This window comes from Peromyscus eremicus, chromosome 15, assembly GCF_949786415.1.
Source record: "Peromyscus eremicus chromosome 15, PerEre_H2_v1, whole genome shotgun sequence".
Classification (NCBI taxonomy): Eukaryota; Metazoa; Chordata; class Mammalia; order Rodentia; family Cricetidae; genus Peromyscus; species Peromyscus eremicus.
In genome coordinates, this window is record NC_081431.1 from 61,859,586 (window position 1) to 61,880,660 (window position 21,075).

General features: G+C 47.4%; 1 protein-coding gene across 2 annotated transcripts; it reads right to left on the reverse strand.

The window, feature by feature from the left end:
• Nucleotides 1–1,165: 1,165 nt before the first annotated feature.
• Pigr (polymeric immunoglobulin receptor) lies at nt 1,166–20,072 on the reverse strand. 2 transcript variants are annotated; one of them, XM_059280916.1, is made up of 10 exons: nt 20,030–20,072; nt 11,217–11,561; nt 8,081–8,734; nt 6,555–6,887; nt 5,679–6,005; nt 4,362–4,551; nt 3,850–3,971; nt 3,349–3,480; nt 3,181–3,239; nt 1,166–2,215 (listed from the first exon to the last, which is right to left on the reverse strand). In XM_059280916.1, exons 1-10 carry the CDS (start codon nt 20,070–20,072, stop codon nt 2,120–2,122), a joined length of 2,301 nt encoding a protein of 766 aa, XP_059136899.1. In that variant the 3' UTR covers nt 1,166–2,119. The 2 variants fall into 2 exon arrangements, with proteins under 2 accessions (XP_059136899.1, XP_059136898.1); XM_059280915.1 differs by having other exon boundaries at nt 5,679–6,011.
• Between the last annotated feature and the right edge of the window lie 1,003 nt (nt 20,073–21,075).

Sequence of the window (21,075 nt, forward strand, 5' to 3'; positions counted from 1 at the left end):
TACCCCCAATACCCTTGCATCCCTGGACAGGTAGGACTCATGCTTGAGTCCTATCATTGCTACTTGTGAAGGGGGGGGATGTGAAGGGGCCCCAAAATAGCTTGACCACACAGCAGCCATGACAGGCTTAGGGGCCTAGACACAGCTTCTGTGACAGGCTTACTGGCAGGCAACACCCAGATCCAGGAAAAGCCTTAAGATGACACCACCCAGATATCCACCCCGGGGTGAGGAAGTACCTGGCATCCCAAACAGTCCAACCATTAGATAAGGTGGCCAGATGTCCTTGAGTCTAGCACACACCTATTTTTTGTTTTATAGATACCCCTAGACAATTGTCAACCAATCAGGGTCCTGGACCCTGGAAATTCCTTCACCCCAACCTCTGCTATGATAAAAACTCTGCCCTACCTGAGCTCAGGGCTCTCTGCTCTCACCGCTGTGTTGGACAGACAGAAGGACCAAGCTCTGGAGCTTGAAATAAAGGCTCTTTGCTTTTACATGCAGGAGGTGGGGGGTGGGGGGGAGAGGGTTGGCGGTGGGGAAGGACCTACTATTCCTCATCTTTTTCTCTGCCTCTTTTTGCCTGGGAAGGAGTCAAAGACTCTTATGTAGGCCAGGGTCAGGGAATTAAGTCCTGCAGTTGGATAGCCCAAGAGGAGAGCAGAGGAGAACTGAGCTCAAGGAACAGCAGGTTGGCTCGTCAGTCCCCAAGACGTTATGCTCAAGACCCCTTCAGCTTAGCCTTCGTAGGGGCCGAGTTTGTTGATTGGAACACATATTCTGGGGCACCTGAAGTAGGAGCTAAGGTGTGGGGGACAAATGCAGCCCGAGCCTCCTTGGTAGCAATCATAGACTTTAATTATTAATTGGCATTTCTGATTTGTTGGTTTCAGCTGGTTGAAGTGCAGAGCGCAGGGAGAAACAGTTTTTTACTTTGACCCTTAGAAGAACAGCTGCTCCCAGGCTCAATCTTCTTCCTGTCCACTCAAAACTCTCCACATACAAGAGGGTGAGAGTTCCCTTATCTGAGGTCCACATGAGCGACAGGAAGGGGAAAGGTGACTCCAGGGAAAGGCCCGTTTGTGTTATTTCTTCTCCTCCTCCTCCTCCTCCTCCTCCTCCTCCTCCTCCTCCTCCTCCTCCTTTTCCTTCTTATCTCCTTCTCTTTCTCTTCTTCCTTTTCTGCCTTCTCCTCTTCCTCTTCCTCCTCCTCCTGCTTTGAAGCAAGGTCTTCATGTATCCCAGGCTGGCCTCAAACTCCCTACGTAGCCAAGGATGACCTCGACCTTCTGATCCTATTTCTACCTCTTGAATGCTGGGATTGCACGTGTATACCACCATGCTCACGTTACTCATTTCCTCTTACTTTCCTCAAGTTGAAGTTCACCCTCTAATAAGGGCAGAGGTCTCGAAGACAGATCCCAGGCCTACAGCCAGGAGTTGCCAAATCTGGTTTGACACCAGCTTATCTCATGGGTGCCCTAGAGCAAGTCTCTTCCATCTGAAAACCCTTGGTGCCCTTACGACTTAGGTATGCTGTAGACTGCAGGAATTCCTTATGCTGCCCTATAAGGTGCACAGGCTGGAGGTAAGCCTGGTAGTGACGCCATGTCTTAGTGAAAAAGATACAATCTGGGAGGAGATGGGGTCTCTTTCAGTGATGTTTATAGAAAGGCTGTGGCCTGAGTCTCAGCATTTAGTAGGCACCTGAATTCTAGTAAGGTTTCAGATGTGTCTTTTGAATGGAGAAGGGAGGACGGGAGAGGTGGAGGAGAGAAGAGTTACATTGACATCCCATCGTACAGTGTAAGAGGCTGCAAATGGCTCTCCCTCCTGAGGTGAGCCCTAACTCCGAACCCTCTTCTCTCAGAAATGTCTCTCAGGTTTGACTCTTTACTTCCACCTTTAATTAATCTTTTAACAGAGAAAAGCTGCAGGTCGGAACTCCTCACACCTTCCAAACAGGCACAGAGAGGCCAGGCTTTGATGGCTGAGCAAGGGACCAGCACACCTCTGAGGTCAGGAGGGAAAAGCCCAGGAGACAGTGCAGGCTGTGAGTGGATCAGTGTGATTCTCGAGTTGATTGTCACAGGCAGGGGTAGGCGGTCAGCACTGTCTAGACTTCCTTGGGAACATCGTGGACCTGTGCAGCTATGTTGCTGGATTGGATCAGGAATGCTGAGTAGGCCAGGTCAGCTTCCTCCTTGGATGACTGGGGAGCAACAGGAGAGGCATTAGTTGGTGGGCAAGAAGAAGGACATACACGTGAAGTTCTGCATATACCATCTCTGCTGGAGCAGCACACACTTCTGAGACCTTGCTCTCAGTCCAGCCCCCATGCTCAGGAGGAAGAGCTAAATTTTGAGAAATGGAAAGTTGTAGCCTCTAAAAATATCTCCCACTGTCTCACTACTCCCTTATGCAAAGTGGAGTGGAACACCCTCTGTCGGCGGGGGCTGTCCCCAGAAGCCATGCTCTTGTAGTCCACAGGTGAGGTGACCTAGGTTCTTGTCAGCCAAGATGTCCAGCATTTTCTCTTTCTACCATCCTGGAGAGGTAGCTCTTTTTTTTTTTAACACTGTCCAGATGGCAGGGACTCATTTCTAGGATGAACTCCACATCCTGACTATGCTAAATGCAGGCTCTCTGGGGGTATGAGGGGAAGCAGATACAGTTTAAAAAAAAAAATGTCAGTACTCCATGATTAGAAAAAATAGGGCATCATAAGGAGCCTTTGGAAGACAAGGAGGGCAATTTGCAACCCAATGGTAGGAGTTGCCTCTTCTGGGGTTTCAGGATACTGGTTGAGGTGGGCAAGGGTGTGATGATCAAGATGCCCACTGTGAATAAATGTCTTCCAGCCTCAGGCCAAAGGATAGGCCAGAGGAAGCTTTCAAAGGGGGATGAGTGGTCCATGTAAAGGCCCTAAGGCCCTGTAGCTCAGGAAGATAACCCACGCAGTCGTCACTGTTAACATGTGACCCTCTGCCTGTGACCACATCTTCTGCAGTTCACAGCCTACAACTGAGTTCCTGTCCCTCCGAAGCTTCACACGGAAGGATTTGTCCCCTTCTCAGAAAGTCCTCTCGAATAGTCTCCAGATGGGGGTGATTTTGCCCTGACGTCTAACTGTAGTCCAAATTCCCTGCCATGGAACAGGATGCCCTTCTTCCTTACCCGCTTTGCTTTCTTGGATTCTTCTGGCTCTGTGGCAATCTCAGTGGTAGTCACGATTTCTGCATGGAGAGAGAGTGTGTCCTTAGCCCTAACCATCTCTGTTCTTTCCCAGATGGGAGCAGGTCCAGTTTTGCTATGCCAAGGGCTGTGCATTCTCAAATTACATACCATCTTTTCTTTCCAGGACTGTCTCCTGATTGTCTGGAGAGGCTCCCATGTTGTCATTGCCTCCCAAATCCCTGGAGTTCTTGAAGTCTGACATGCTAATGTCTGTCCTGTAGCTGCTGATTGACATCCGATCTGTTGGGCAGAGGAGTCGGTGTGAGGGTAGGGCCATGGGTAAGGAGAGCAGTGTGTGTTGCTCTCCCTGAAAGGACCTACCACACACCACAGCCCAAGGAACACTAAGGAGTGGTGTCTTTTGATGTTTACCTCCAAATCAAAGTGAAAATAGTCTGACTCCCTTTCTTGGGTAGTCAAGACACTAGGACCTTTGCTAATCTGTGACTCAGTTCACAGCACTCCATTCTAGCTTAAATCAGCCCCGTGAAAGGTAGTTATTGCCTTGTCTTGAGCCACAAGGAAGTGGAGGATAGAATGGGTGATAGCAGAGTCACATGGCTGATCAGCTGAACTGGAGGTGGGATGGGGAGCATTCTGGGTACTCACCTACATTCTTCCGGTGACGGACTCTTGCCACCCACACAGCCACAGCACCCACTGCCAGCACCAGACCCAGGGGCACCAGGGTGGCGAACAGCACTTTGGAGCTCCCCTTTGGTACGTCAGCACTGCAAGAAGTATTAAGTGAGCCCACCATGGAGGGAGATCCTCAGAATGTGCTGGAAGGCTGTCCCAGCTAGAGGTCCCCCCCCCACACACCCCGTCTACCTACTCTATCTTTTTGATGGAGTTCTCAACTCTGCTTTGCTAAGGACCACCCCATGCCCTGAACCAGCAATGCAAGGACCTGGCCTTCTCCGTATTCCAGGCTTGAGATACTGAACTGGACTGCTCCAGCTATGGGAGAAGGGGTGTGCGCCCTCCCCTCCCCCGACAAGCATAAGCCAAGCCTGCGAGAACTGCCTGTCTACTAGTCTCTTTCACACTCTGTTACTTGGTTCTAGCGGCCCCGACTTGGGGCTTGGCCTCTGGAGTAGGGGAGCGGGCAATCTACTCACCTGCCAGCATCCACAGATGCTCTGTTCTCCTGAGCTTGGTCTCCCACGCTCTCTATCCCTCTTTCCTCTGCCAGAAGCTTGGGGTTCAGAACGGCTCTGTTCTCATTCTCACTGACACTGGATTCAACTGCCTTTTCTGGAGCAACATCCGCATGTGCGTTTGCATCTGGTGGGTTGACATGGCGTGACCCTGCAGCAGAGCAAAACAAAGCTGGTTCTGGTTTTTCCTCTGTGTTCTTGTGCCTGTGGGTTAGGGAGAAATCACAGGGCAAGACCTCAAAGCTGCTGGGGTGGGCTCTGGACTAGCACTAAGCTTGGTAATGAAGACCTGTTCTAGATCCCAGACATTACATCTACTCTTCCTGCCCCCACACCGTGATTAATTCTATCCAATCCTCTCCCCTAGTCTTACCAAGTTCATTTCCATTGTCAAGGATCTATATAACAGATCCACCTGTGACAACAGGCAGACAAAGAGATTTTCACAGCATCAAAATCCTGTCCCAGGGCTGCCTCCAGGCAGCATCACCACAATGGCTTCTCGTGAGCTACTCTTGCTGGACTCAGACTTCCTGAGATATTCAAGGCTAAAAGGCCCACATCATACAAGATGACATCTTATATGACTTTTTCTTTCTTTCCTTTTTTTCCCCTTTTTTTCTTTTTCTTTTTTTTGAGACAGGTTTCTCTGTGTATCAGCTCTCACTGTCCTGGAACTAACTCTGTAGACCAGGCTAACCTTGAACTGACAGAGATCTGCCTGCCTGTGCCTCCCAAGTGCTGGGATTAAAGACATGCACCACTATCACCTGGCTTATATGACATTTTAATCAGAGGCTGGGAATACCAACTTGCCAGATGAGCTTGCATTAATGTTTTCTTCCTCCCTTTATTCTTTTGGTGTCAGGAATTGAACCCAGGGCATTGCGCATGCTAACTAAGCGCATGCTCTAATCCAAGCTACACTCACACCCTGTGCCTTCGTGTTCTTGGTCAAGATGTTGGTACCCGACCATCTTCTGAGAACAGTCTCGCACAGATGGAGGAGGACAAGTGTGCCGATGTGACTGTGACTCTGAAATTGCTATGTGGGACTTCTGGACGGAGAGGGGGCTTCACTCTGGTGGGAGAGGCACCCGTGAGACTTGACTTACGACTGAGCTTAAACAGGAAAGCTCCTGCTATTTGCTTCTCTACTCCTTCTCTCTTATAGCAAAACCCGGGGTTACCCTGATGGAGAAGCTCCTAGTCAGGGGCCTTTGATAAGCCCTGCCATGGGGTGCTGTGGGGTGCAGGCACTGACTGCTGGAGACTCACCCCCTGCCCTCTCTTCAACCGCTACGTAGATGGCTGTAGTTTCTCCATAGGTCTGGCCTTGCTTCACCCCACACCAGTACCAGCCTTCATCTTCCTTCTTGACAGGGTTCAGGGTCATGGAGATGAGCTGGTTGCTGGGGTCACAGCTCACAGAGGACTGGCGGGCCCCTTCGTCGCGGCTAGGCAGGACCTGGCAGCCCTTGTTGCTCCACTTGCACCAGTACTTCTCATGGGAGTAGAGTTTGCAGGGATAGTGGCAGGAGAGCGTGAAGGTCTCTCCCAGCACAGCCGTCGAGTTCCGGGGTGTCACCTCGAGGTTGGGCTTCCCTGGAGCTGGCAAACAGACACAGAAACTGAGACTTGGAGATGCGACCGGGGAAGGAAAGTGGTGGTTTTGGTGTGCCCGTGTGCATTTCCCCTGAAGATATCATTGTGATACATTAGTCTGCGTATAATAAGAAGCAGAAGGCATGCTAACACGGTGACTATTGATGACCACCATATCAGCCCAGAGTTTAATACAGAACATACAGCCTCGCTCGCTGGCTTCTCTTCGCTTCTTTTACTTGCCTTTACTTGTTTGGTTTTTTTCTAGGCTTAGTACAAAGAGCATGCTCAATATTCTACTTCAGGGGACATCTGTCTACAGCAAAGGAGGCCAATATTTGATATCAGGAAGTGTTGCAAGTAATGATTGAAGGAACATGTGGTGCTGGTCATGGGTCTGGGAATGTGACCTCCGGACAGGTGGGTCCTTCCTGCACCAGCATGGATGGCGATGGCACAGCAGGGAAGATGTCTAGGGGGCGGATGGAACCGCTGCTGTTGGAATAGTCCTCAGCCTCCCGCCTCCACCTGCTCCAGGTCAGCTCTCACCTTCAGCAACCTGGAGTTCTATGGTGGTTCTCCAGCGAGAGTCGCCATTGGTGAGACACCAGTAGGAGCCGGCGTCCCGGGTGGTGAGCTGGTTGAGGATGACAGTGTAGGAGCCATTGCCTGGCTGATCATACAGGGCCAGGCGGCCCTCATAGTCTTCTTGCACCACCCCCTGGCTCTCCACAAGAATCGGGCAGTGGCCATTCCCATCCCCTTCCCAGCGACACCAGTACTTGAGGCTGCTGCTTTCCTTGGGGTTGTAGGGACAGATCACTGCCACAGAGCCTCCTGTGACACCCTTCACCACAGAGCGACTAGGGGGAATTGTAGACTCTGGAAGTACAGATGGGGATCGTGTGAAAAAACAGAAATACTCAAATAGCAACTTTTCTTCCCATGACATCACCATGGAGAGAGGAAAGTTTAGACAAATCACCTTCCACTCCTCAGAAAATGAAAAACATTTTGTTTACGTCTGAGTCTGTAGCCAGAGTCTGGGGGCCAGACTCCGATGACTTTGGTGTGGGTATCTCCTCCCTCTCTTCCCATCTCATTCTCAGCAGTGAATGAATGGCATTTAAGAGAGAATATTGGCCCCCTTCCTTTGGCTTCTTATAAAATCTCCCTCTAGATAAGCTTCTATTCTGTTTCTTAGCATATCCGAAAAAAAAAAGACTCAACGTATTGTACCTAAATTACGAAAATGTATTTGGAATAGCTATACTTTAAAACAGAAACTAAAACAATGTGGTATGATTTTTAGGAAAGACCCCAAGAGTCATCTTCAAGAACACAGAAGCTAATGCAGAGTTCCAGAGGGAACCCATGGTGACTGAAGATGTCAGGGATGTTGATGAAGACCCAGAGTTGGGAATAGGAAAACAGTGTCAGGAACATAGTCCCCTTAAAGAAAAGCCATAAGGACAGGTACTTTGAACTTCAACTACTGGCTTGCTGCTTCTCATGAGGGCGATTCTGTGTATGAGGGTGAGAAGGAGCATGGGCTGAATCATTCCACCTTGCTGATAGCACATGGAGGTGTAACTGTTGAGGCAGATTGTACCAAATAACAAATAACCCTTAGAGCTGTGGGAGTGGAACATTCAGATGCTGGGGTATTGCCTTTCCTGGAAGCTTTAAGGTCATGGTATGCCAATTTTCTCCTATCTGAGTTTCAGGGTTGTGATGTACAACTTGCTCTGGAGTTGAATGGGTTGGGAAGGGGACATGGGCCTACCATGTCTGCTAGTCATGCCTCCAGCAGGGGCTCTACTTTCCTTGTTCTTGTTACTCAGGGATAACCACCAATAGCCCCTTGATAATGCAGAAGAGTAATTGGGAACTAGCATAAGGCAGAGGTTGCATTTTCTAGCTCTCCTGAACTGCCTCCCACTTAGTTCAAGACTTACCAGTGAGTAGATACTGATGACTAACGTGAACATCGATGAATATATCAGAGAGTTAAGCTAATGTCTCATCTGCCAACCCATGCCACCCCATCTTGCTTGCCTTTTGGAGGGTCTTACCTTCATTGACAAAGAGTTGCCACGCCTGAATGGGCCAGCCTTCTTGAGGCAGACCAGAACTGTGGGCTCCACACAGGTAGTGTCCTGCGTCTTCCTTCCTCAGGCCTGTGATCAACACACTGAAATGGCCATTATTGTCCTTTTGGGTTAGCAGGATCCTGCCGTCAAAGGCTGGATCCCTCTTCCCCAGGGTGTTGATGACCACTTCACAAGTTTCCTTGTTCATCCGGCACAGATATTTGGCTTTATCTGCCACCTCACGGCCTAAAGCGCAGTTAAGAGTCACTGAGGATCTTAGATCTGCATAAACCAGCTCTGGCTCAGGCTCTAGCACCTGGAGGTCAACATTCTTCCTATTGGCACTAGGCCCTTCCCCAGCCTGGCAAACATACAGCCCAGCATCACTGAGTCTTAGGTGATTAATGCTGACACCGAATATTACTCCGCTGGTCCCTTTCATGAAAAGTTTTACTCTGTCCTTATAGCTGGGGTTCACGTTTCCAGTAGAGTCAATGACAAGTTCACAGGTCTGACCTATCTTCTTACACAAGGATTTCTTGCTATGAGAGTTCTCCTTTTGGAAAGGGCAGTCGAAGGTCACATTTCTGCCCATGTCTTCAGTGTAGACATGAGTGTCCTCTGGGAACTCAGGAGCTGAGAAATGAAGGACAGGGGTAAATTATAACTTTTGTTTCACAACCTAGGGCCATTTGCTGCTCCTAGTGAGGGCTCTGGGTGGGCCAATGACCTAGAATGCCCTCCTCTCTAGAGCAACATTGTCAGAATTTTTCTGTTGGAACTTGCACAATGACACACCAGGACAAAGGCCGCTAAAGCAAAGGTTTTATTTTTACTTTCTCCTACCCTTTTATTTTTCATGCCATTATTCCCAAGGGCAAGCCATGGAAACCAGAATTCCTCTTCTCCAAGTCAGACCATAGAAACCATAACACCTTTATCCTAAAGCTACCCACAAATCCTAAAAACATTACTTTGACCTTCTCATTTTTCTCTGTGACAATGGGGCCGAAAGAAACTCCTGATCTACCATTCTGTCTATCAAGATCTTCACTGCCGACTCTGCCTCACACCCCAAAAGAAGAACTACAGCTGAAGCACCTGGAGGAATTTGAACAGATGAGCCTTGCTGGGTTTTCCACTCAGTCTGCTAGCTCTGGTTCACACCTGTTTTGTCCTATCTCATCTCTATCTGGCCGCCCGTGCTTCATGGAACTCCATATAAAGGTTGCATAGGAACCAGATCTTTGCATGGTCATTGTGAAGATTCCTATGATTGCAAAACTTCAATAAACGGGGGCTGGAGAGATGGGTCAGCAGTTAAGAACACTGGCTGCTCTTCCAGAGGACCAGGTTTCGATTCCCAGCATCCACATAGTGGCTTACAACCATCTTAGACTCCAGTCCCACAGGATCTGACACCTCTTCTGGCCTCTGAGGGCACCAGGAACACACGTGGTGCTCAGAAACATATGCAGACAAAACACTCACACACATAAAATAAATAACTAAAATTTAAAAGCCAACTTGGTTAAATGAAGTGTTCTCTGGTTACCCTGCCTTTTGTTGTGGAGGTGTTGGCTATGACTTTTATGAGTGAAGTCATCAGTCACCCATCCATCTCCTCCCTCTTCCAGGGCCCAGCCTGACTTCCATCTCCTCAGGAAGGGTTTCCCTAAGCTTGCACTATTTCCTCCCTTCTCTGTGTCCTCCTGAACATCTTCGTCAGTCATCACATCCAGTCTAGGCTCGACCTCTACAGACTGGAGGAGACATTTCCTTCACATTTTCCCTCTCTGCTGTGACTGGCACAACATCTATTTTTGGCAGGTGCTAAATTAACATGTGCAGAAACAAACAGAATTGAACATGAACTGTCTAAAAATAATATTCCAAATCTTCTGGGTGGCCTTAAGAAACAGAGTCTGCTATTCAAAGTGTTTAATTCCCAGCATCTGCAGTACCCTTCTAGGTATCTAGATGGGGTCAACTGTGAATAAGCCTCATCTCTTAGGGACCTGTGGTGTTATGACTCTCCATGAGCATAGGAATGACCTTCTTATTTAGGATACAGTTAATGGCACCCACATCCCAAAGAGCAATGCATATCCTCAGAGCCCCTGTGAATTTCCTCCCTTGAGTTTTCTCTTTTAACTCCCTTGGACAATCAGAGGTGCCGTCACTGATGAACACTTGTCAGAAAACCTTTTTTTCTTCTTCTAATCTTTCAGTTGCAGTGGGCCTAGACTTCAGTTAAAAAAAAAAAGTGAATTCATGCTGAGAGTTCTCATGGAACTATCTGTGATTAAGCGGAAGGTTTGAATTGTAGATATGAGGGAGAGTATAGCCAGAGGCATCTGGAAGAGTCCAGAGCATGGAGAGACTGTGGCAGACTGAACATAGCCAGTAGGTACAAGAGAGAAGTGGGAGCATGGTAAGGGGTGGGGGAGCAAAGAAAGTGTGGGCCAAAAGGAGGGTGCAGAGTCCAAATAGCAGGGTAGAAATAGAAATGGGGGAGGGGGTGGGGGCGGGGAGCAGGAAGCCCATGAGCTGTAGAAGTTTAGGATAGGGGAGGGCCAGGATGCCAGCATGGGCTTTGGGCATATAACAGGTACTTGTGATCCTGAGGGAGCCTGGATGCCAACATGGGCTTTGGTATGCTAACCACAGATAGCCACTTGTCCCTTCTGCCAGTTCTAAGGGAAATGGCTCCTTTAGTAGAAGGGAACTGGCTTCACAAGGTCCCAAGGAATGATGGCTTTCATCTATCCTCCAGAATTTGGGGAAAAGGAGTTTCCTTTGGACCTGACAGACATCGTGTCTCAACTCTATCAAATCAACAAAAGCTGTCCTCCTGGCACCCATTCAAGCCACTTAAGATGCTTGTTAGAGATCCAGAAGACAGAAAGTTTCACCCATTTCTCCCAGATATGCCTTATCTGTCTTGATATTCTATTATGAAAAAAAAAGAAAAGCCTTTGCCTCAGGAGGGAGGAGACTTATGACATCATGTCAGGATACTCTTCTGCAGGAGGTATCTTCCTGGGGCAAACTCTGTCATAGCCCCTGAATTGATTTAAACTATTTTCCCCAGGAGCCTGGGGAGCTGGATTCTTACCCTGGCTGACCTCCAGGCTGATGTCAAAAAACAGGGGTCGGTTACTGGTGCCCAGACCACACTTGTAGCTCCCAGTGTCATCCTGGGTGAGCTGTGCAATGTTAACCACAAACGTGTTATTCTCTGGGAAGTTGATGATGTTGGCTCTGCCTGCATACTCCTTGGAGACGTAGCCGTTTGAAGAGATGAGGGTTGTGCAGAGGCTGTTGGCTCCCTTCCGGCACCAGTACTTCCGGGAGTGTCGGTTGACGGAGGTGGCTGGGTAGTAGCACGTGATGGACACCGAGTTACCTACCACACTACTCACCTCCTGGGGACCAAATATGGGGCTTTTTGTGGAGGCCGCTGTGGGAACAGAAGACAAGAGAGTTTTAAGAATGGAGAGAGGTCAAGTGGGCTGAAGCGATCCACATAGCTCATCCGGAGGAATGCCATTTTCTAATTAATGTGTATTCCCTAGTTATTTGCATGATACTACGGCCATACAACACTGTATAAAATAAAATGGTTACTTGATCATAATTTGGTTCCATTTTAATTGTAATGTAATAGGTAAGTAAATTCCATTTTGTACCAGGCATCCACTTTATTAGCTGTTGGCCTCTGACCTCAATTACTAAAAACTCTGACCCCTTGTCTCCTCCCCTAAATTGTATAACTGTTGTGAAATGATTAACAGTTTGTTCTGGCTTCTGTAAACATGGTTATCGCTGTGGCATGGGGAATGGCAGTTTCTCCTGTAGCTATAAATGCTACAGAAGTGGAGTAATTGTGGTGTTAACCTTTCAGATTCTTTCCCCCATCTGTTCAGGTGTGGCACATTTCTGATTTGGCTTAGAGTTACCTGCCCAGCTAGCACAAATAATAATTTTGGCAAATTATAACTGTAATTGAGTTTGTAGTCTTTTCCCAGGAGTCTCAAACTCCACAATATTCTTGGAGGCCCCAGCGAGATCCTGGGGGACCTCAGACTCAAGGCCAGGGATCCAGGATAAGGCCCAAGTGAGGGCAAGTCTAAAGCAGACTTGGAGACTCAGGGACATCAGAGACCATGGCTGCCACAAATTAAAGAGTCGCTAGTCAGAGTCAAGCCCTAGTTGAGGACAAGTACCAAAACTGGGAGGTCCAGTGATAAACAGCTCCAGATGGGGGGAAGCACTTTTTTGTGGACTTGGAGGCCCGGGGATGGCCAGACTGTGAACACTGCAAATTTGCAAATTGAAACAAAATGGAAGTAAGGATTGCTGGCTCATGCGTACTCAAGACAATACCGATCAGTGAGCTGTTCTGGGAAGTCCTGACCTCTGGGGACACATGGAGGAGGAGATTTAATGTCCTCCTGTACCCCTGGGGGTTTGGACATGTAAGTGAAGGTGGCCAGTGTATGTCTGTGTCTGACTCCCTCTGACTATGTGAATGCTTTGTCTTTTTACATTGTTTGCATTCGGTGGATTTGTGTTTCCTGGTGTGCTTAATAAGTTTTGTTGCAGAAAGGAGAAGCTGACAGAACATAGCCAAGTCTCGCTTGAGCTGCATGCTGCAATACTTCCAGAAGTTCCATAAGGCAGACTATGGAGTTAAGATGTCATCTAGAAAGCTCTGCACTCTCTGTGAACTAGAATGCCCCTCTTTTCATGTGGGATGGCCAGATGCAGGGTCCTTCAACCCGCAAATTTCCAAGAGAGTCTGTCAAGTGGTCCCAGGGAACCCTAGCCACCCAGACCAGTTTCCTTATATTGACTGCTGGTTCTCCCTCCTCTTTGAGTTCCCTCCATGGCTGGAATGTTGTGCCCTCAAGCAAGGTTTCTTGGTTTTAGTTACCAAGTCAATAAAATCAAAGGCTCAGTAGTAACCTAAGTAAAATGCCTGGACTCTCTGTATTGGCCCCTGTGAAGGAGGGGAATTTTCTCCACTTTACAACTGCATCCAGCCAGTCCAGTATCCAACTGTATCTGAATGGGGACTGTGCACTGGCTCTCCCGATAATCTATCCTGACCATCCCTCACTTTCACACACTTGGAGTTGCCTGGTTCATGCTCCACTCCAGCTAAGCAAGACCCCAGCTGTTCTCCCTCTTAGAGAGGCACCCCCTAGTGGGCTCCCACTCCCACCAGCACAAAAGGCTTATGAGGTCGAGAAGCCCAGAGCTTCTCTAGTTTTTGTTCCTTTCTTGACCCTGTATAACAGAAAGACTTAGAATCTTCCTTTCTCTGGGATGCCCCAGGCCCTATCAGCCTGTTGGAAACTATTTTCTTTACCCACCAACCCATTTGGGATGATTGTAGGCAGCTGCTAGGTACCCTTTTTACTGCTGAGAAGAGAGATATAGTTATGACAGGAAGGTTGTGATGGGTTCTGGGGTAACCAGAGCAAATGCAGAAGAAAGAGCTGAGTGGATATTACCTTCAGCTTTACCAAACTGGGATCCCAACACTGACCAAGGTTAAGGCAGCACTAGACACCTATCACCAGGCCTTAGTGACCAGAATGAGAGCGGCAGCCCCAACTAATCTCTCAAAGGTATCTGAGTAATGCAGAGAAATCAGGAACTATTCATTCCCTCAAAGCCTTCTAATTTCTGTAACTTCCTGTGAATATTTGGGGATGGCTCATGACAAAAGCAGTATTACTAACCTGCTGGTTTTCTGGGGCATCTAGACCTATGGAGGTAAATTCCCAGGAAGCCTCCCAGAGGTGCTCCAGGAATCCAGCAGGAGATTCCTGTGTCATCCTGTTTAATCTTAAGGGGAGTAAATAAGAGAGTAGAAACCATCTCCCAGACAATAACAAATCCTTATACTTTAAACTTATACTTACACAATACTCAGCCTATTGGTTCAAGGATAAATTGTACATATTGTCTTAGACCTGAAGGATGCCTTTTTCTCTCTGCCTCTGGCACCTGTGAGACAAACTATATTTGCCTTTGATTGGACAGACCTTGAGTCAGGGTTCAGTGGCCAATTGATCTGGACCAGACTACCCACAGGGGTTTAAGAACTCCCCTACTCTTTAAAGAAGCTCTTAGTGTGGACCTGCTTGAGTACCTCCAAGGACACCTGAATGTCACCCTCTTGCAGTATGTGGATTATCTCATTGATGTACGAACCCTGGAGGAGGGCCAAAAAGCCGCAGAGGAACTTCTCGAAACTCTTCAGCAGCTGGGCTACTATGAGTCTGCTAAAAAGACCCAATTGTGCTCCTATAAGATAACTTAATTTGGGTAACTTATTGCTTTCGGGGTGGCAATAGGAGAACCCTGTCCTTAAGCAGGATCCAATCTATTCTGAATATCCCTGCGCCACGAGATAAAAGGCAGGTGAGAGAATTCTTGGGTACAGTTGGCTACTGCAGACTGTGGATATCCAACTTTGTAGAAATAGCAGAACTGTTCATATCAGTGCCCAGGAGGAAATGGCCCCGTGAGCTGGGAGGGCAAAGAAAAGGAGGCATTCCCAGAGCTCAAGGAAGACTTGACGTCAGTCCCGGCGCTCGGCCACCAGACCCTGATAGCTCCTTCCACTTGTTGTGGATGACAACATGGGGCGGTGAAAGGGTACTGACTCAACCTCTGGGACCCTAGGAACGGCCTGTGGCCTGTTTGTCTAAATGCCTAGACCCTGTTGCTGCAGGACGGGCAGCTTGCATCTGGGCCACTGCTGCCCCAGCACTACTGTTAAAGGAAATTGATCAACTAACCATGGGACAGGAAGGAGCTGGTTGTCACCAATCCCCACTCCATCGAGGTGCTCCTCAGAGGAGCCTCTGAGCACGGGATAGCAAACACACACCCCACCCGTTATCAGGCTCTCCTTTTAGATGTACCCAGGATCAAATCCTTACCATCTGTTATGTTAAACCCAGAATCCCTCCTGCCTGACCCTGAAGAACAGCTGGTCCATGCCTGTGCCCAGGTCATTGACCACCTGCAATATGGACAACTGGACCTCTGAGACCAGCCCCTTGGGAAGGCAGATGTGATCTTATTCACCTAAGGAGGCAGTTATGTACAAGACAGTTTCAGGTATTCGGGAGGGACTGTAGTGACACACACAGAGGTCATCTGGTACAATCTCTGCCTCAAAGGACATCAGCCCCCAAGGCAGAATCCATAGCCTTGACTCAGGCACCAAGATGGGGAAATAGCTGAGCCGTCAACATCTGTGCCAACAGCCGACATGCCTTTGCCAATGCACATGTCCGTGGGGCCTTGTACCAGGAACAGAGCCTGCTGACCTCTACAGAAAAGACGATCAAAAACAAGGAGGAGGTCTCTGCTCTCCTAACAGCTTTCAGGTTGCTAGAGAAGCTTGCTATTACCCATCGTCTGGGATACCAAAAAGGGGATTTGGCAGGACCCTAAGGCAACAGATTTGCTGACGGCACAGTGAGAAGAGCAGCCACAGGGCCAGTGCAAGTGTTTGGTCCACCACATACAACATACACCTGCGAGGAAGAAAACTGGGCCGTACAGTGGGGGCCCACCGGGACAGAGGACTGGTGGATGCTTCCAGGTTGATGCCCCATCCTACCAGAAGCCTTGGGGTCTACCCCTTCTCTCACAAATCCATCAGAGTGACCCGAGATCGACCCAATTAAAAGAATTGATTAAGGACAGGTACTTTCTAGGCCACCTAGATGAAAGAGTTGAGCAAATTGCCTGCCGCTATGCCATCCGCACCCAGGTGAACCCAAGAGGAGGAAAACCTGCACCTGTGGGTGCTTGAGGAAGCGGCTTGGTCCCAGAGAACACTGGAAATTGTACTGAAGTTACTCTGACAACGTTTGGTTACCTGTATTTGCTAGCTTGTATAGATGCCTTTTCAGGATAGAAGCCTTTCCCACAAGGTCAGAAATAGCAAATGTAGTTACTAAAAAGTTGCTGATGGAGAGTCTTCCCAGATTTGACCTCCTCTCCTCTTTGGGGTCTGACAATGGACTGGCCTTCATGGACAAAGTCCATTTTAGCAAGCAACTAAAATGCTAGGGATATATTGGAACTTATGCTGTGCCTATAGGTCCCAGAGCTCAGGAAAAGTAGAAAGAGCTAACGGGACTGTTAAAGAGATACTAACTAAATTCTGGGCAGAAACTGGCAAAGGGTGGATAGAGTTGCCTCCCACCATTCTTTTTCGGATCAGGTGAGCCCCCTACCAGGACAAGCTACACCATTTGAAATAATGTTTGGCCGCAGTCCGACTTATTTCTGCAACGGGAAGGCCACAGACCATTGAAATATCTAATGATTCCTTCCTCAAGTCCTAACAGGCATTGCAGCAGACCATCTGAGACATCTAGAGTTGTCTATGACCCTGCCCACCAACGCTGCTTTTGACTGAACAGAAAGAAGCACAGGTTCCAACCTAGTGACTTGGTGTAGATCCATCGCCTGCCCAGCAGAACCCTGGAACTTTCCCGGAAGGGGATGTACCCAGTGATCCTGACAACACCCGTGGTCATCAAGGTAGCAGGGACTGAGGCTGATCCACTTCCATTTTAAGGTGGACATGACTAGCCAAAACAAAGGTGAAAAATGGAGAGTACTGAGAGATCACCAGCTCCCCCTAAAGGTGTGGTTCATCAGCACCTCGGACTCAGACACACTAATGTTGGGAGTCTTGACAGGTATCTTTTAGGCTTAACTCATTGAAAATGTTAAGGTTTGGGACTAGGAGTTGCCATGGGAACCACACATCTTATATCCATGGTCAGAAAGCAGAAAAATAATGTGTTCTACAAAACAATGCCTCCCAGCCTGTGTTTAGATTTGATCTAAGTAACCTCTTCAAGGATTCTCTAGTCCAGGCTGACAAAAAAGATTGAAATTGCTCACTTCTAAGATACAGTATATTGGAGGCAATGCCATGGCCATTCCCAGGATGTGATAAGAATATACTAAATGAAACCCTTTTCCATATATGTTCAGCTGATGGCCCAACCCATTGCCATTAGCAAAAATGAGATTGTCATTGTTCTGATCCAAACTGTGAGACTAAGTTTGTCTGAGAAAGAGATATTGGGCACCTAGACCCATACATTTTTTTTTTTTTTTTGAGAGTCCGTGTAGTTTTGGTGCCTGTCTTGGATCATCTCTCTCTCTGTAGACCAGGCTGGCCTTGAACTCACAGAGATCCACCTGGCTCTGCCTCCCAAGTGCTGGGATTAAAGGTGTGCACCACCGCTGCCCGGCCATGCATCCTTTTTGAGTGAGAAATCTTTTCCCGAGGGTGCACCTGTGGGAAATGGAGCACTCCCACTCTGTTGTGACCTGGAATGAATGAGCACACAGCCTCGGCTTAAAGGAGCACTCCCACTCTGTTGTGACCTGGAATGAATGAGCACACAGCCTCGGCTTAAAGGAGCACTCCCACTCTGTCGTGACCTGGAATGAATGAGCACACAGCCTCGGCTTAAAGGAGCACTCCCACTCTGTCGTGACCTGGAATGAACGAGCACACAGCCTCGGCTTCAAAGCTGGTCCTGGGGTTTCTGGCTTGACATCAAGAGTTTCAGTTTTCAACATGCTGTGGCTTCTCTATGCAAGAAAGGGTTAGGGTTAACCCCAACCCCAAGTTAGCCCTACAGGCCCAGGTACAAGCTGGATGCCTTAACCAAAGACTAGGGTGAGTTCCCTTCCTGTCCTCCCTTCTCCAACCGCTCTACCCAGGATAATAAATCAGCCTTCAGTCTCAACAGACGGGTATATGATAATAGACTCAACCTAAGCCCTAACACAAAAAGACATGAAATAGCATTTTCCCGATGATGCCCCTAAGCATGACAGCTTAAGGTTATTACACAGCTTGATTAAGTCATACCCTCTCTAACCTGGGAAATAAATGTTGTCTTTGCCTCGGCTCTAGGCCTCCTTTTTATGTGGGGATAGGGGTCAATCTCTCTATTACCCCAACTACTACCCCAGCTGAGAATTTTAATTGTGAACCAGAGGAAAATAAGCTCACTCTAGAAGATCTCCAAGGAACAGGTACTTGTTTAATCTCTTCAACTAATAATTACTCAGATTCCCTTTATGGCTAATCCTGTAGTACTCACTTGTACACCAATAAGTCTGAATGTATTAGAATATACTTTCCAGCTCCTTTAGGGACATGGTGGGCCTGCACATTTGGCCTTGCTGGATGTGTAAGAGTGGAACACCAGAATTCGGGCCAAGGAAGGAAATCTCTGTAGTCTAACCTGTAGTCTTCCCCAAGTATATATGTATACTAGAGAAGAGAGTAGAAACAATTGCCTGTATATAAAGGACACTCCCGCCGTGAGTGCCAGGGCCTAGTTAGAAGAAAAAGAACAGTAACTCAGCTGTAGTTATATCCCCTCCTAGTGACAGCAGGGATCACAGACTCGGCTGCCTTGGGAACATCAGCTTTAATTATCCAAGATCAGACTTTCCAAATTCTAAATGATAGAGTAGACCAGGACATACAACACCTCAACGATTCTACAGGACAACTTGAAAAGCTGATTCCCTAGCAGAAATGTTTTTTATAAAACTACTGGGGATGAGATTTGTGCCATCTGATGTGAAAAATGTTGTTTTATGCCAACAACTAGGGAGTTATCTGAGAAACATTAAACATGGTCCAGAAAAATTTAGATACAAGAGCGAAGTGTGATGAGGCCTCTAGTTGTTATCCGTCTGTTTTCTCTTCCTGTGGCTTACCATCCTTTGACTGCCTTAGCTGGACCTATCCTTTTACCGCTCCTTGGCATTATGATCAGCCTTCAAATTTTAAAGTGCTTGATAACATACATTAAAAAAAGAATCAACTCTGTTAAAAAATTGATTCAGCAGGAATCAATGATTTGATTCATATGATCTAAAGCCAGGGGGGAATGTTGTGGCTAAGAAAATTCCATTTGGTACCAGGCACCCAGTTTTGTAGCTGTTGACCTCTAACCGAAAGTCCTAAAAGCTTTGACCCCTTGTCCCTCCCCTAAACTATGTAACTGTTTTTGAAATGATTAACAGCTTGTTCTGGCTTCTGTAAACACGCTTATCGCTGTGGGCAGGGGGAATGGCAATTTCTCATGTAGCTGTGGGTTGGGGGAGTGAAGCAGTTCCTTATGTCCAGGAGAGAGGGGCAATTCTCCATGTAGTTGTAAATTCCGAAGAAGTGGAGCAATTGTGGCATTTGCCTTTAAAAACCGTTCCCCCGTCTGCTCGAGTGCAGCACATTTCTGATTTGGCTTAGAGAGAGCCACCCTGCTAGCAGAAATAATAAATTTGGGTAATTGTAATCTGAATTGAGTCTTTAGTCTTCTCCTTGTGGTCTCAAATTCCACAATAGCATCTCATTAACAATAATCTTTTTAAGGACAATGAGTGACAAAGTAATGGTGTCTTAACACTACTTTTCAGGATGTTACTTTTTTTGCATATACTATATAATTTCCCTTGGTAGATTCTTTCTTTCTTTCTTTTTCACTAAAAACATTAAGGGCCAGGAAAATTAGTTCATTTAGTTAATTTCCCCCAAACCACACAATTTAGAAAAGATGTTTGGTTTGAGGTCAAGGTCATTTGTTTTTTTTTCCCTCTTTAGTCTCCAGAGAGAATTCTCTGTAAGACTCCTTGTCTTAAAATTAGGAATTTTCATTCTTGTCTCTGGTTTCCAGTGCTATCAAAACCCGCTTTTAGACATGCCTTTTCTGCATTGCCTGTGTGTCTGTGTCTCATAGGGATACACATCTTGTGAGGGACATAGCTGGGGGTGACTGATGTCCGTGTCCCATGAAGCTGGGATTCTAGAAACAAGGAGTTTGAGCTGGGGAGTTGGGACAACAGACCCACCTGAGAACATAGCCAGCAGGATGGTGACTAAGAAAAGCCTCATTGCTGGTGGCTTCCAAGGGGGTTGTGCCATTCAGGTCGACTTCTTATGTGAGATGCTGAAAGACAATAACCAAACAAGATGAAGTTCCTCTGCAGAAATGGCTGTAAATCCTGTTGAATGAATAAATGCATGAATGAATGCATGAATGGGGCTTCCTTATTGTTAACAACTCCCAGTCCTCCCACCCCTCATCTGTGTTCTCTCTCTCTCTCTCTCTCTCTCTCTCTCTCTCTCACACACACACACACACACACACACACACACACACACCTACAATAAAAACATTCCTCTTAACCATACCATGGAGCAGCCATGTTGTCAGTTTATATGAAACATATCAAAGACAATCTTTGACAATCTTTGATAGGTGTTCTTAATTGCTCGTCAATAGTCACAAGTACCTTTGTCTTCTTACCTAAGCTTCATGTTCCTTTGGGATAGTGATGTTGGTGACATTTCTTTGTCATCATCCAGGACACAGTTGAGTACACCATAACTAGGTCCTATCCTTCTGTGTCAGTCACCCTCCCTACATCCCTAAAGGTAGAGGAGGCTGACGTGTTTTCAGCGGTTGTTGAGTAAACTGAGAGGAAGAAGTAGTTCAGCAGTTATGGTGTTTGTAAAGGAATGAATGCAAAGGCTTGCAAATGCCACACAAGGGTTGACTGTGGGATAGGCGGAGTGAGCTAGGGGAAATCTGGATCCTGCCTTGTCTATGCTCTTAACCTCTCTGCTGCATCAAGACTCTGATAATATGCTTATACTGGTTTGCTAGAATGCCCATTGTTTGTCGAAGACTGTCTTTGATATTATTTGTGTAAACTAACAACATGACTGCCGCACAGTTTGGTTAAGAAGAAGGTTTTTTTTGTTTGCTTGACTGATTTTTGTTTTTATTTTTCTGTTTGTTTGTTTGAAACAGGTTTCTCTGTGTAGCCCTGGTTTCCCTGGAACTCACTTTGTAGATCAGGCTGGCCTCGAACTCACAGAGATCTGCCTGCTT